The sequence below is a fragment of the Callorhinus ursinus genome, unplaced genomic scaffold (assembly GCF_003265705.2).
Source record: "Callorhinus ursinus isolate GAN/ISIS: 27379988/994484 unplaced genomic scaffold, GSC_fseal_2.0 scaffold17, whole genome shotgun sequence".
Classification (NCBI taxonomy): domain Eukaryota; kingdom Metazoa; phylum Chordata; class Mammalia; order Carnivora; family Otariidae; genus Callorhinus; species Callorhinus ursinus.
The window spans coordinates 26,681,757-26,693,964 of NW_027397079.1; the positions used below are offsets into that span (position 1 = coordinate 26,681,757).

The window sequence follows — 12,208 nt, forward strand, 5'->3', positions numbered from 1 at the left end:
TACTTAGGATGAGTGTCTGACATCCAAAGGAACAGAGGCCCCACTAGGAGCTGGTTGGCTTTGCCGGTTACAGTCTGTCGGAACAAGCAGGTAAAAGCCACCACGGCCATGTTTACGGTTTTCCCACCTGTCAAAACAGTCAGCCCAAAATATGCTTCACAAGCAAGTGAGAGGGTAGGAGACATGCCCTCAGATCAGTGAAGATGGATTCGGAACAACACTGGCCCTGTGTTTCTCTAGCCCTTAGCTGTGACCGGCCTTCACCGCTGGGACAGCTAAACCGTAATGACCACCTCCCTGTGTGTCTCAGCTTTCTAACTCAGCCCCTGATTGAGATCTAGCCCTTTGAAAACCTACATTCCCTATGTGGAAACACACTAATTGAAAATAATTCTCTCCCCAGGGACCTGGCTGGCTCAGTCGGTGGAGTGCGTGACTCTTGATCTTGGGGTCGTGAGCTCGAGCCCCATGTTGGGGGTATAGATTACTTAAAATTAAAAAAAAAAGATTAAAAAAAAAAGAAAATGATAAAAAAAAAAAACAAATTCTCACCAGCCTCTGACTCCCAGAAGAGAGTCCATTTTAAAATAGAACAGTTTCAGTTTTGTGCTTTCTACCTTTATTACATTTTTGCGTTTTGAGATACAAACCAACCACTCTCTTACACCACACAAAAAACATCCATTCTTGTGATTTTAAAGTGCATTTCCCTTTAAACGCTGTGTACAAAAATATTTGTTTTTTAAACATGCAGACATTTCTTGACAAGGCACTTGGAGGCATCGGGTGCAGACGAGCCTTCGGTTCTCCATTCACACTTGGAGGCATCGGGTGCAGACGAGCCTTCGGTTCTCCATTCACACTTGGAGGCATCGGATGCAGACGAGCCTTCGGTTCTCCATTCACACTTGGAGGCATCGGGTGCAGACGAGCCTTCGGTTCTCCATTCACACTGAAGTAAAAGTGAAACACCGCCCTCACAGCTGCCTTCTTGGGAGTCCTCCTAGGTCCAGCAGGCTCTAGGAACTGAGCACTGAAACCGCCAAAAACATTCCCGGCTTTCCAACCATACCGAGGAAAAGCCGCCCCAAACCACAGACACCCTTCCCAGTCCCACGTGTCCACTTTGGGAAGCGCAGAGAAGCCACCAGATTGTCTTCGAGACCCGGTAAGATCATATCAGGCTTATGACTCTTCCTCCTCGGTTTCAGTGATTGGGCCCCCCCCCCCCTCAGAGCAGAGGGCCACGGGGCCTGCTCTGGCAAACCGCACCCAGAGGAGGCATTTTTGAAGAGGAAACAAATCAACAATCAAGATTTTTCATTCACTGTCCACGGAGGGGGAAGACCTGGAAAACGGGCCCTTCTAAAAAATGAGCCGACTCTTTTTTGGTTTCTAAACATATCTATAACCCATTGAACATCCAAGTGACTACAAATAATGCTTGTTTTTAAAAAGCAAATTATACACAAAGATCAAAACCACAAAACATTCTTTTAGCCATTCGAAATTTACATCTTTAAAAAACACTGAAAGAGTAATGTTTTCCACCATTAAAATGAAACCTTAGAGAAAAAATAAATTCTACCTTGACTCTGAAATTGCTTTAATTTCTGGAGAACTACAGAACTCCCATTATTTCTCACCACTTCCCCTTTCATCAGAATACTTCCAAAAATAAAAAGGAACCCATTCAAATGCTTCCTATCTTCCAAGAAACACTGAAAGCTTATTTATTATGTATCTTTCTATAGTCCAGCTTATTTATTGCACCTAATTTGCGAATGCTCCCCAGGGCATTTGGGGGAAATAAATATGAAACAAAATGGAGCTGCTTCCCCATTTCTGGACAAGGGCACTAGTGGTGGGAGGCCCGTCCTTCGGGGGGCAACTTGGAAAGGACACTGGGGCTGGGGGACATTCGTCACCATCACCAACAGCTGTGTGAGGGGCAAACCCCCAAGTCAGGTTACAGTGACGTCTCTCTCCAACTAAGAAACCTGTCACTGTCTGAAGTGTGTAGACCTACTTACTGATGGTGAGCTCTGAAATAAGGAGGGGTTCTGCAGATCCTGGGACCATCTGTTGATATCCTGGGACAGAACAGGGCCCAAGGGAGAGAGACTGGTGAATAAAAGACGGTATTCTTCAGATGCCCCTGCCTCCCTGAATGATGAGGCTGACAGGGAAGTCTCGCAACCACATTCTCTAGTCAGAGAAGGGTCTTTGAGGCAGGTGACAACTTGCCTGGTAGGGCGAGCATCCCAGGTGCACCGGCGGGGGATTTGCAACCAGTGCCCCCAGCAAAAAAGCTGGGGTGAGCTGGGAGTAAAGAATGGGGGAGGGGAGGGCTTATAGCTGTTTTTAAGAGCTACTTATTGCTGAATTACCATATTTCAAATTTTGACACGGGAATGTCTTAAGATCACCATTACTGAAAACCAAACAGGAGTCTCTTGAGGCATTTTTCTTTTGAATACAGAATGATCTTGTTACTTGCAGTCTGGTAACACATAAATGACAGTGCACCTGGTATCTTTCTTGACTTGGAGGAGGAGGGACTGGACTTCTCAAAACAAAATAAATTCACGACCTATATAAAATGGTTTGCTTCCATTTGGTTTTGATTTGCACTATCGATAGTTCTGATCATCAGATTTGTTAACACTGAAAGTACCGTTTGTGTATCTGATGTAGATATGTCTCGATAAAACACAATTCTGCCCAATTTCAGCATAAGATAAAAATGCGATTTTCCCATAAATTATATTATGGGATCCCCGAGTCCTACCCATCTGGGAGAGGCATAAAAAATAAAGCACTAGATCACAGACGAGTAACAGCCAGTTTTAGGAACAAGAATTACATCAAACATCACTTAAGAACATTTAAAAAGTCAAAACATGGTAAAGTTAAAAAAAGGAGGGGAACAAAAAAACCAACCACAAAACTCTAGGAGCCAAGACACTCCATTCCTGCCTGACACTAACTGACAAAGCTGCAGAAGCCAGGAGGCCTTTTCCAATTGATCTGGAATATGCAAGCAAAAGATGACTCTCTGCTTGCGGAGTCCAGTGGCTGGGCCTCCAAATCCAGGCAGCTGTGGATCCCTCTTCCTGCCTCGCTTGGGAAAATCTCACTTTACTAAAATCAGGCAAATGGAAAAACGAGACAGTCATTTAATTAAGCTCCAAAAGCAAAACAGAAAAAAAAAAAAAAAAAACCCAACCTTCTCCCAATACATATGTAAAAATATTTTTTAAACACCCCCAAGTACAAACCAATCTCACCCCAGAAGAATTACAGGGTTTGGGGATCCATCTGTCAGTGAATGTCCCAGGAGTCTCGTGACAGTATGAACCAAGAGACTTTTAAATTCATGGTCCAATATGGGTAAGGACAATTCTTCTCTGATATTTCAGAGTTGCCACACTTTGAAAATAAAATATGAAAACTTGGTGAGGGTTTTCTCCCCTATCCCTTTTATATATACTCACACACCATAAATAAGAACACCCACATCAAAGTCCCTGGGTGCTTGCAAAGAGTCCTGGATAGCGCAGATCATAGTCAAAGTCAAAGCAAACGTCTACCGAAGGCTTTGAGGATCCATTGGATCTGCCAATCAAGATGTCCTGGACACAGCATGGAGGAGGGCTCTCTAGGAAAGGAGAGTCTAAAGTCCCTCTGGGAAGAATGAGGTGCCTGCAAACCAGCCGAGCAAGTTCCAGCAAATCTTGTAATTAGGCTGTCTGGTGACTCAGGATAGGAGTGAGTACTTCGAAAGCTCCCCCAAAAGCCAAGAGGAAAAGCCACAGGTGTCCCCTCGCGGTCCTGCCTGTCAGAAGCCTGCCGTCTGGAACCCGGCACAGGAGCCAGTTACTCTGGATAACTGGTATGGCCCTCTCTGCTGGAACCCATATATGTGGGGTCAGAAAGAGGAAGCGCCTGTTTCCGTCACGGGTTCATTTGCCTTGTCTTTTCCTGAACATCAGATGAACCGTGAAGAAAAAAAATGCAAAAAAAAAAAAAAAACCAAAACAAAACCCAACAAAAACCACAGAGCTAAAGTGTGGGGTACGTTGACACAAGGAACAGCAGTGACAGGCAGGAAGGACCCGGCTGGGTGGGGAGCGCCCAGAGATGAATGGCAAGGGTCCCATGGGAGGTGGCTGGGGATGGAGTGACTTCCAGGTGACTGTCCACATCCCAAGGGGCAGGAGCCGCTCCTCTAGGCAGCCGGGGTGCGCCCCTGGTGGCCTCGTTACGAAGCCACTGTCCTCCAGCATCCCCGGCAATGCCCGTGGGCCTGGGTCCTGCTCCGACCCCCGTGGCCGCCCTGGGCGCCCAGCCGACCAGCACCCCACATCTACTCTGAGTGTGAAACCAGTCCTGTGATCTAAAACCTGGCTGGCTTTGCTGGCTTAAGAAAACAACTGAATAGGATCCTTTCTTTTCGAAGACTGTGCTGAATGGCAGTTGAGCGTTCCTCCTGGCTTCTGTCTCCATGCGCCCGTGACCGCCGCGAGGCTTCTCCGCACCTGCTCAGCCGTGCTCCGACACATGCAATCACTAATAGTAGGGCCCCAGCTTTTCGTATCCTAAATAACTCGGCCACTCCGGAAACAGACCGTAGGAACACCGAGGGCTCCCAAACTGGTCAAAGGATATTCCGAAATCGGGCCCGTTTGGTGGCTCGGCGGTGCCCTGAGTGGATTTTAGTTCGGCTTGGATGATTCTATAGTTTTTGCCTTTGTTGCTGTCCCAGTATGTCTGCCCACTGCACTCAAAGCACACAGCAAACTCCATCCTCTCATACGACTGAATCTTCTCAGGCAAGCTAATGTCAAAGGAGAACGTATCCCTGTCCGAGCCGGCGTAAGTGTCCTTCACATAGCGACAGGGAAAGTCTGTGAAGCTTTTCCAGGTGTCGAATGTCATTCTTATTTTCACCATCTTCTCAAACGCCAGGTTCTGCACCTTCACTGTGCCTGCGAGGGCTTTGTCCTTCAGGACACAGTTTTCAAGGCATACGTGGTCGGTCTGAAGCCGGTTTCTAAAGTCTAAGTAATCAGTGGAAGGCTGCGTGAAATCCAAAACAAAGCTCTCACTCTCTGCTGTCGTCAAGCTCACAATGTTGTCTAGGAGCTCGGTGATGTTCAGCGGAATATCTAACGGGTCATCGAATTCTGAGAACACTTTGACCATTGTCAGGGCCAGCCCTTGGTTGTCTGCGAAGGACACCCGCTTTTTCACCTTTTTCTCCTGGACGGTGGGGGCCACCATCCCGCTGGCTGCATTCTTGCTGCTCAGCTGGATGCACGGCCTCAGTGGTTCGCTTGGCTTCGGTGAGGTCTTGAAGGCAAACCTCTCTTGGCGCAGGGAAGGGGCCATGCAGCTGTATCTGCACGCTATGTCCACTGCCATCATGGGGTTAGACGAATAAGCTAGAACCCTGGCCGAAGGGGAAGAGAAAGAAACGGCAACCAGATCAGATGGACGTTCAAGGCATCACGCCAACCAGGGCTGGCAAACAGTGTCTGCCTTCGTCTTGGCCCACACGGCGGCAGCTCGGCATTAACTCAAGTGTGCGCCAGTGTGACCTTGGTTTCAGGAGAGATTAAGCGTGTAAAGTGTGTGAGTAGGGGAAGAGGGTGAAGGTTAAAACAAACAAAAAAGTAGGGAGCCGCTGGTTTTAAAACTAAATTCACAGGTATTTCCATCAGGATTTCTTGGGGCCCTCAGCCCGCTAGAGAGCCTTGGGGAATAACAAAACCGTGTGGTCTGCAGGAGTTCCCAAAGTGATCTGACCAAGGAATGCTTTTTTTTTTTTTTTTAAAGATTTCCTTTATTTATTTGACAGAGAGAGAGAGAGCACAAGTAGGCAGAGAGGGCAGGCAGAGGGAGAGGGAGAAGCAGGCTCTCCACTGAGCAGGGAGCCCAACGTGGGGCTCAATCCCAGGACCCTGGGATCATGACCTGAGCCAAAGGCAGATGCTTAACTGACTGAGCCACCCAGGAGCCCCAAAAGAAATGAATTCATCCCATAAATATCGATTGGGTTTTACTATACGCCAGGTAGTATGCTAGACACTGGAATTCAAATGTGAAGACAGACACAAACCTGTACACTAGATTTTTATATGCCAGTGTATCTTTTAAAAAATGCCAATAATTTAGTTTTTTTTAAACCTTTCATATAGGTGGATATTTGTTTTTTTCTATAGTGAAGATAACCTCTATAAGAATAAAAGGCAAAGAGAATTGTGTTCAAGATCAGGTTAAATCTGACTTCATAAAAACAGTATTTTTCTCTAAGCAAAAAAAAAAGTAAAACCAAAAACTTAAAGACAAACTGGGAAAACATTTTACAAAAAGTATGGCAGCAAACAGTTAATACCTTCATATACAAAGAGTTCTTACAAAACAATAACAAAATCAAAGAGTCCACATAAAAAAGTGAGCAAAGAGCATGAATGGAAAATTCATGAAAAAAAACTTAAAAATGTCCTAGAAATATGCAAAATGTCCAACCTTATGATTAAAGAATTTAGATTAGGAAACAATGCCTGTTTTTACCTCCTGAGTTAGTAAAGACTTTTTAAAAATAATATGAAGACATGGGTTAGTCTAAATCAGCACAACCTTTCTAAATATTATCATTTTTAGTTCTAATATCACATACAGGTATTAATCTTAAGGAGTTAATGCGTGGGGGTTAAAGTACTAAAATGTTCAATGCAACATCATGGGGAGGAAAAGGTGAGAAAACCTAAAGGACCAATAACAGGTATCTGGTTAAATTAGGTATACAACATCCAGTGACAAAATTTTGTATCATTATTAAAACCAGGAAAAAAATTTTCATCATTATTAAAACCAAAAAAAAATTTTGGATAAAAGGTTTAAGTGGCATGGATATATTTATGATATATTTTTAATGTAAAAAATAGAGAAGATAAAATTGTACATAGAGACTAGACTTGGGGGAAAATATTAGGCATATGTACAGAAAAAAGACTAGAGATATACTTGAAATTGTCCGAATATCCAGGTGATGTGATTTCAGGAAATTTGTTTTCCTGTGCGGTATTTTTAAAAATAACATCACTTCTATAATCAGGGAGAAAAAAATGAATCTAATAAAATGCCTCGAATATTTAAGATTGGCCAAAAACCTACCCCATCCGACACTACTGCTTCACAAAACCAAGCAATTTTTATCATCTAATTACCATAGCAAATTTATATTCTGATTTGATAGTTACAATGGGCTACCCGAAGAAGTCAGTGATGAAACCAGGCTTAAAATCCGTAGTCTGAGAACTGCAGAACACAGGATCTGGACTAGGTCCCAAACCTCTCCCCCCTTACTATGGCAAAGGTGTAGGTATGTGGTGGTTTTTTGGGGTGCTTGCTCTCAGGCCTCCCCTAGTTCTGCCCACTGGTGGGGGGCTTCAGGGTGATGGTGATAGTTAAGGAGAAGCAATAGGCAAAATGTTGCTCATCTTCTGACAGGAGCTGAGACCACTGGTTCCGTCCAATAAATACCTCGTTTTCAACTCCTGAATTTGATTCATCAAATATATAAGGAAAAATAAGAATAAAGACACATTGGGTTTGATCTCATTTTCCAAAAGACATACAGCCATTCCCTAGGATGCAGGAACCACTTGGTGATGAATGATTAGAAAAACACACACATTCAGAGACACAAAACAATAATTTATTGGCACAACGTACTTATCTAAATCTATATTTTAAAGGATATTTATCTTACTGTTTCCCCTCTCATAAAATCAACAAGTGAAAATTTTAGGAGCAAATTTGCTTTCTATTATCTGTTTTTGTACCCATGCAATTGTTCTGGAAAGGAAAAGTTCTCACTGAAATGGGCAAGAGAGCTTTACAGAGGGTCAGTGGGTTGGCAAATGGGTTCAGTGTGAAACAAAACAAAACAAAACAACCCTGTACTTACAAAGTACATGAATTTTACTTTTCCCCTGTCCACTGAAAACTTCTTTAGAAGGTACCATAACGATACTTTCAGCTCTAATGTTAACACAGGTAGTTGTTTTTGTTTTTTTTTTAAATTAAACGTGGATTAAAAATACCCCCAAAGTAGGCAAAGCCTTGCATCCCAGCCCCTCCCACTGTGCCCACCCCTGACAACCTGGGCGTGAACAGAGGGAGGCTGGGTTCCTCCTCTGACCCTACAGCCCTTCCTCCTTGCCTGAGTCAGCACAAGGTCAACTGTAAGTTCTCTATCCTCTCGTCTATCCCTTCAAGCCTGCAAACCAGCCTCAATACGTGCTTCCCCACACAATGTTAAAACAGCTCATTAGAAAAAGGTTGGGAAACTCTCAAGATACTGTGGAAACAGAATTCTAAAACAAGTGGATCAGTGAAAGAACCTGCTCACTTGCAGTTGACTAAAGTCACTCTCAACTTTTAATCGTATGGATGAAAAAGACTTAGTTGAAGACCTTGGTAAAGTTTCACTGTTTGGACCCAGCGGGTGTACATTTGCCCCTGAGATACCCCCCTCTTTTTTTTTTAAGATTTTATTTATTTATTTGAGAAAGAATGAGAGAGAGAGAGCATGAGAGGGGAAGGTCAGAGGGAGAAACAGACTCCCCACCAAGCAGGGAGCCTGATGTGGGACTCGATCCCGGGACTCCAGGATCATGACCTGAGCTGAAGGCAGTCACTTAACCAACTGAGCCACCCAGGCGCCCTCCCTGAGATCCCTTTTATACCAAACTGTTAAGAACTATTGGAACTGGGGGTGGGAAGGTGAGGTTCTGCTCAGACCCAGCTCATTAAACAATTCCACCGGCACACGCTAGAGCCTCATTGGTTTTGCAACCTTCTTCCACGAAAGGCAAAAATAAAGTTAACTACCTGGTGGCCCGAGGGTTCCTAACAGGGCTATGGCCTCAGCATCCCTTCACTATTTAAGTGACACGATCACTGGAGGTGAGGACATTAACCCTTGTGGCCTCAAACAGGGTACGATCTGACTGTTGGCCACTTGCCTATCCTCACAGGTAGATTCCAGCTTTTATGAACCGGATTGTTCTTCGAGAATCAGTGTAGCAAATGCTGATTTGATGCAGGCCTTCCTGACCCTCTGCTCAGGAATTCCCCAGTGGGCTGTGACAGGGATGATCATCACCCAGAAGTACTCCTAGCAATGGAGATGGACAAGGTAAGTTTCCTAAGTATCTAAAAGGAAGGCAGCCGGGCAGGTGTTTTATCCACAAATGGCATAAGAATGATCAGTGCCAACACTGTATGCACAGGCTATACCTCAGGCCTCCTCTCCTGACAGGTTCTCCTGGCTGCTCAGCCCTTTCCCAGGCCGGGGAATATGAGTCACCAAGGTTGGCCAGGGAAAAAGCCAGAAGGAGAAGACAGGGACACACATTTGAACCAGCAGAGTATGACAGGATTCACTATCAGTTTGCTGCAGGACAAGATCATAAGAGTATAAGTGGCTGTTAGTCAGATTCTCAAAAACTTGACTTCCAAATAGAGGCCTAAGAGATCACTTTTGCTCCACGAGGGAATGGACCATGCCCAAGGGTGGATTTCAGTGTTCCTGGTCAAAAGAGGGCAAACCCCAACACTCCATGAAAATTGAAGCGAACAGGGATAGTTTTGCATAAATACTTTCCCTGTTCCGCTAGTGACAAATAACACACCTTCTCAGGACAGCTCCTCAGGTTATGGTGGTGTTTCTTGAGGAAACTATAGACCTGTATAGAAAATAACCACATGACCTTCACAGCCTCAGGCAGCTGAGCTACTGGCTTTTTGACTGTGCCTTTTATAGGAAGTAAATCTTTTTTCAGGATTGAGGCCAAGACATTTCCCCTCCATTCTCATACTCTGATAGGAAATACAGAAAAATCAGAGGCACCAAGAACCCACCAGGAACACTGAAACTGTACTAGGTAAGCATCCACAACCAGGTTACCAGGTTATACTTTTTAAAAAAGACATGTCCATCTACCCCTTGGCATTACTTTACTCCCTCCCAACAGGTTTGGCTGACACAGTATAAAGTCGACATATTATCCTTTGTACTCCGATCACAGGGCCCTTATTCACAGCCCTCAAAGCCACTTGCGCTCTTCTATCCTGTTACCATCATCTAAAGCATCTTTGAGACACACACGCGCGCGCGCACACACACAGACTATCACAGGAAGGAGGTTAGGTTAAAACGCTACAGTACTTGCGATCTAAAAATGCCCAACATGAAACACAGAGCACTAGCCTAGGAAGGCCTCCCCCTAGCTGTGCCACTTGAAGCAAGGCACTGAATCTTTCTGGGCTTAGGCTTCTCCTCCGAGGTCCCTTCTAGCTCTGACTCCTGGTTGCTAATAACGCCCACTGACTTCTCTTCTCTTCTCTTCCCTCTCACTTTCCCCTAAATACCTCTACTTTGCTTTTGTGGTGAGTCCACGGGCTGTCTTCAACTTTAGTCTTGGCTGCTGGACAACCCTACCATATGAACCATTTCCTCTTCTCCCCACCCCTGCTCAAAGCCCTAACTTCTCTTCTCCCGGACCCTGGGTCTCCCAGGGAGGCCTGGCCACACAGACCACAGGCTCCAACACCTTTCAGCAACTCTCCAAGTCTTCAAGTCCAGTCTGTCCTTGGTTTTCTCCTTGTCTGCAGTAAACAATACCCAGAGGGGCCCCAACTCTTCTGGTATGCCGTTCCGGGCCCTATACCCGCTCCTTGGCTAGCAAGTCCCCTCCACATCCCTTTCTCTGGTTCAAAAGGGTGGCATGAACAGGGCAGGAGGCAGGAGTAAGGCCAGAGCTTCCAGACTTGGAAGATCCCACAGGCCAGTGCGACCCTGCCCCCCTCGGTCCAACCGGCCTGCACCCCGCCCCCAAGCACTCCGTGAGCCTCCTTCGCCTTGTCCCGCACCCACCTTTTGGGCCGTGGGGAAGCCCCCTCTCCAGCTGGCTCGCTGCATCGGAGAGCCTGGAGGGAGATGTCAGGGGAGGCGGCCGCCACCGGACTACGTGAGCGTCGTGTGTCCGGGAGGCAGGGCTGGCACTCCGTTCCCGGAGCTATGACCGGCAGGGGGAGGAGGACGACGAGGAGGAGGAGCCCAAGTTATCACACGGGGGCGGGGCGGCCGGGCAACCCCGGTCGGAGCCGCGCCGCGCGAGCGTCCCCGCGCGGCAGCTACGCCCCCTCCGGCCCGCGACAGCCCCTGCCTGGGGACCGGGGACCGTGCACCGGGGCTGGCTCTGGGTCCCATCGCCCTCGGCGGCCTGAGAGACTCCCAAGTGTGTTTCCTCGCGTATTACGGAGAAGCCTTTTCCTTGTACTCCAGTGCCCACCGCCCAACTTCGGGGACACCCTCCGGAAGAGTCGGGCCCCAGGCTGGAAGCGCCTGTCTCAGGTTCGAACTCTGCACAGCAGTCCCAGCCCCAGGCCCCCTCAACCACCCCTGGCGGCCAGACCCGCACTTCAGTGGAACACGTGGACCCGGCCAGGCTCCATCCCGCCTCTGGTCCCTGGATTACTCTTTCCACCTGAAAGCAATAGCCGCCTCGCCCCCGTCTAGAGTGTTTCATCGCGGGAGTGTAACCGCAAGTTGGACGGCGAAAGTGCAGGTGAAAGGAATCAAAGAAGGTCTCCACCACGCGCGCGCCCCTCGCCGCCGTTTCTCGGCCCTGCACTGGGACTGGAGGGCTTGGGGACGGACGTACCTGGTACAGCTCATAAGCCCCGACGTCCAGATGCGCCAGCCCGCGGCAGCATCCTCGCGGGGGTGGCACGAGCAGCGGCGGCGACGGCAGGAGCCGGGACCGGGACTCAGGTCCGCGCCCTCGGCGGGCAGACGCATCCGTCCGTGCGCGAGAGCAGCCCGCTCGCCTCCTCCCGGTGGCCGGTCACCCGGACTCAGGCTCCCGGCCGCCGCGCTGCTCCCTTTAACTTTCTGGCACCTCTCCCCACCTGGGAAGCCATCCCGGAACCCCTTCCACGTGAACGCCCCCCACGGCCAATGGGAGCGCTCGGGACGCGAGCCGTCGGCCAATGGCGGTGGAGCCGCCGTCCGGGATAGCACCGCTTCGCCACGTGATTGGCTGCGCGCCGGGAGTGCTAGGGCTGTAGCCCAGGGGGCTGGGCAGGGGGCAGTGGGGTCACTGTATCATCAGGAGCCTGGGGACCGGCG

General features: G+C 47.8%; 1 protein-coding gene across 2 annotated transcripts; it reads right to left on the minus strand.

Moving 5' to 3' along the window:
* Positions 1 to 596: 596 nt before the first annotated feature.
* On the minus strand, positions 597 to 11,947 carry PPP1R3B (protein phosphatase 1 regulatory subunit 3B). 2 transcript variants are annotated; one of them, XM_025885933.2, is made up of 2 exons: positions 11,742 to 11,947; positions 597 to 5,455 (listed from the first exon to the last, which is right to left on the minus strand). In XM_025885933.2, exons 1-2 carry the CDS (start codon positions 11,876 to 11,878, stop codon positions 4,573 to 4,575), a joined length of 1,020 nt encoding a protein of 339 aa, XP_025741718.1. In that variant the 5' UTR covers positions 11,879 to 11,947; the 3' UTR covers positions 597 to 4,572. The 2 variants fall into 2 exon arrangements, with proteins under 2 accessions (XP_025741718.1, XP_025741719.1); XM_025885934.2 differs by lacking the exon at positions 11,742 to 11,947 and adding an exon at positions 10,952 to 11,109.
* Between the last annotated feature and the right edge of the window lie 261 nt (positions 11,948 to 12,208).

Coding starts and splice junctions, on each gene's coding strand:
- PPP1R3B (XM_025885933.2), bottom strand. CDS start 11,878: ATGCGTCTGCCCGCCGAGGGCGCGGACCTGAGTCCCGGTCCCGGCTCC. Junction 5,456..11,741: donor GGGCTTATGAGCTGTACCAG/GTACGTCCGTCC, acceptor CCCTTCGGCCAG/GGTTCTAGCTTATTCGTCTA.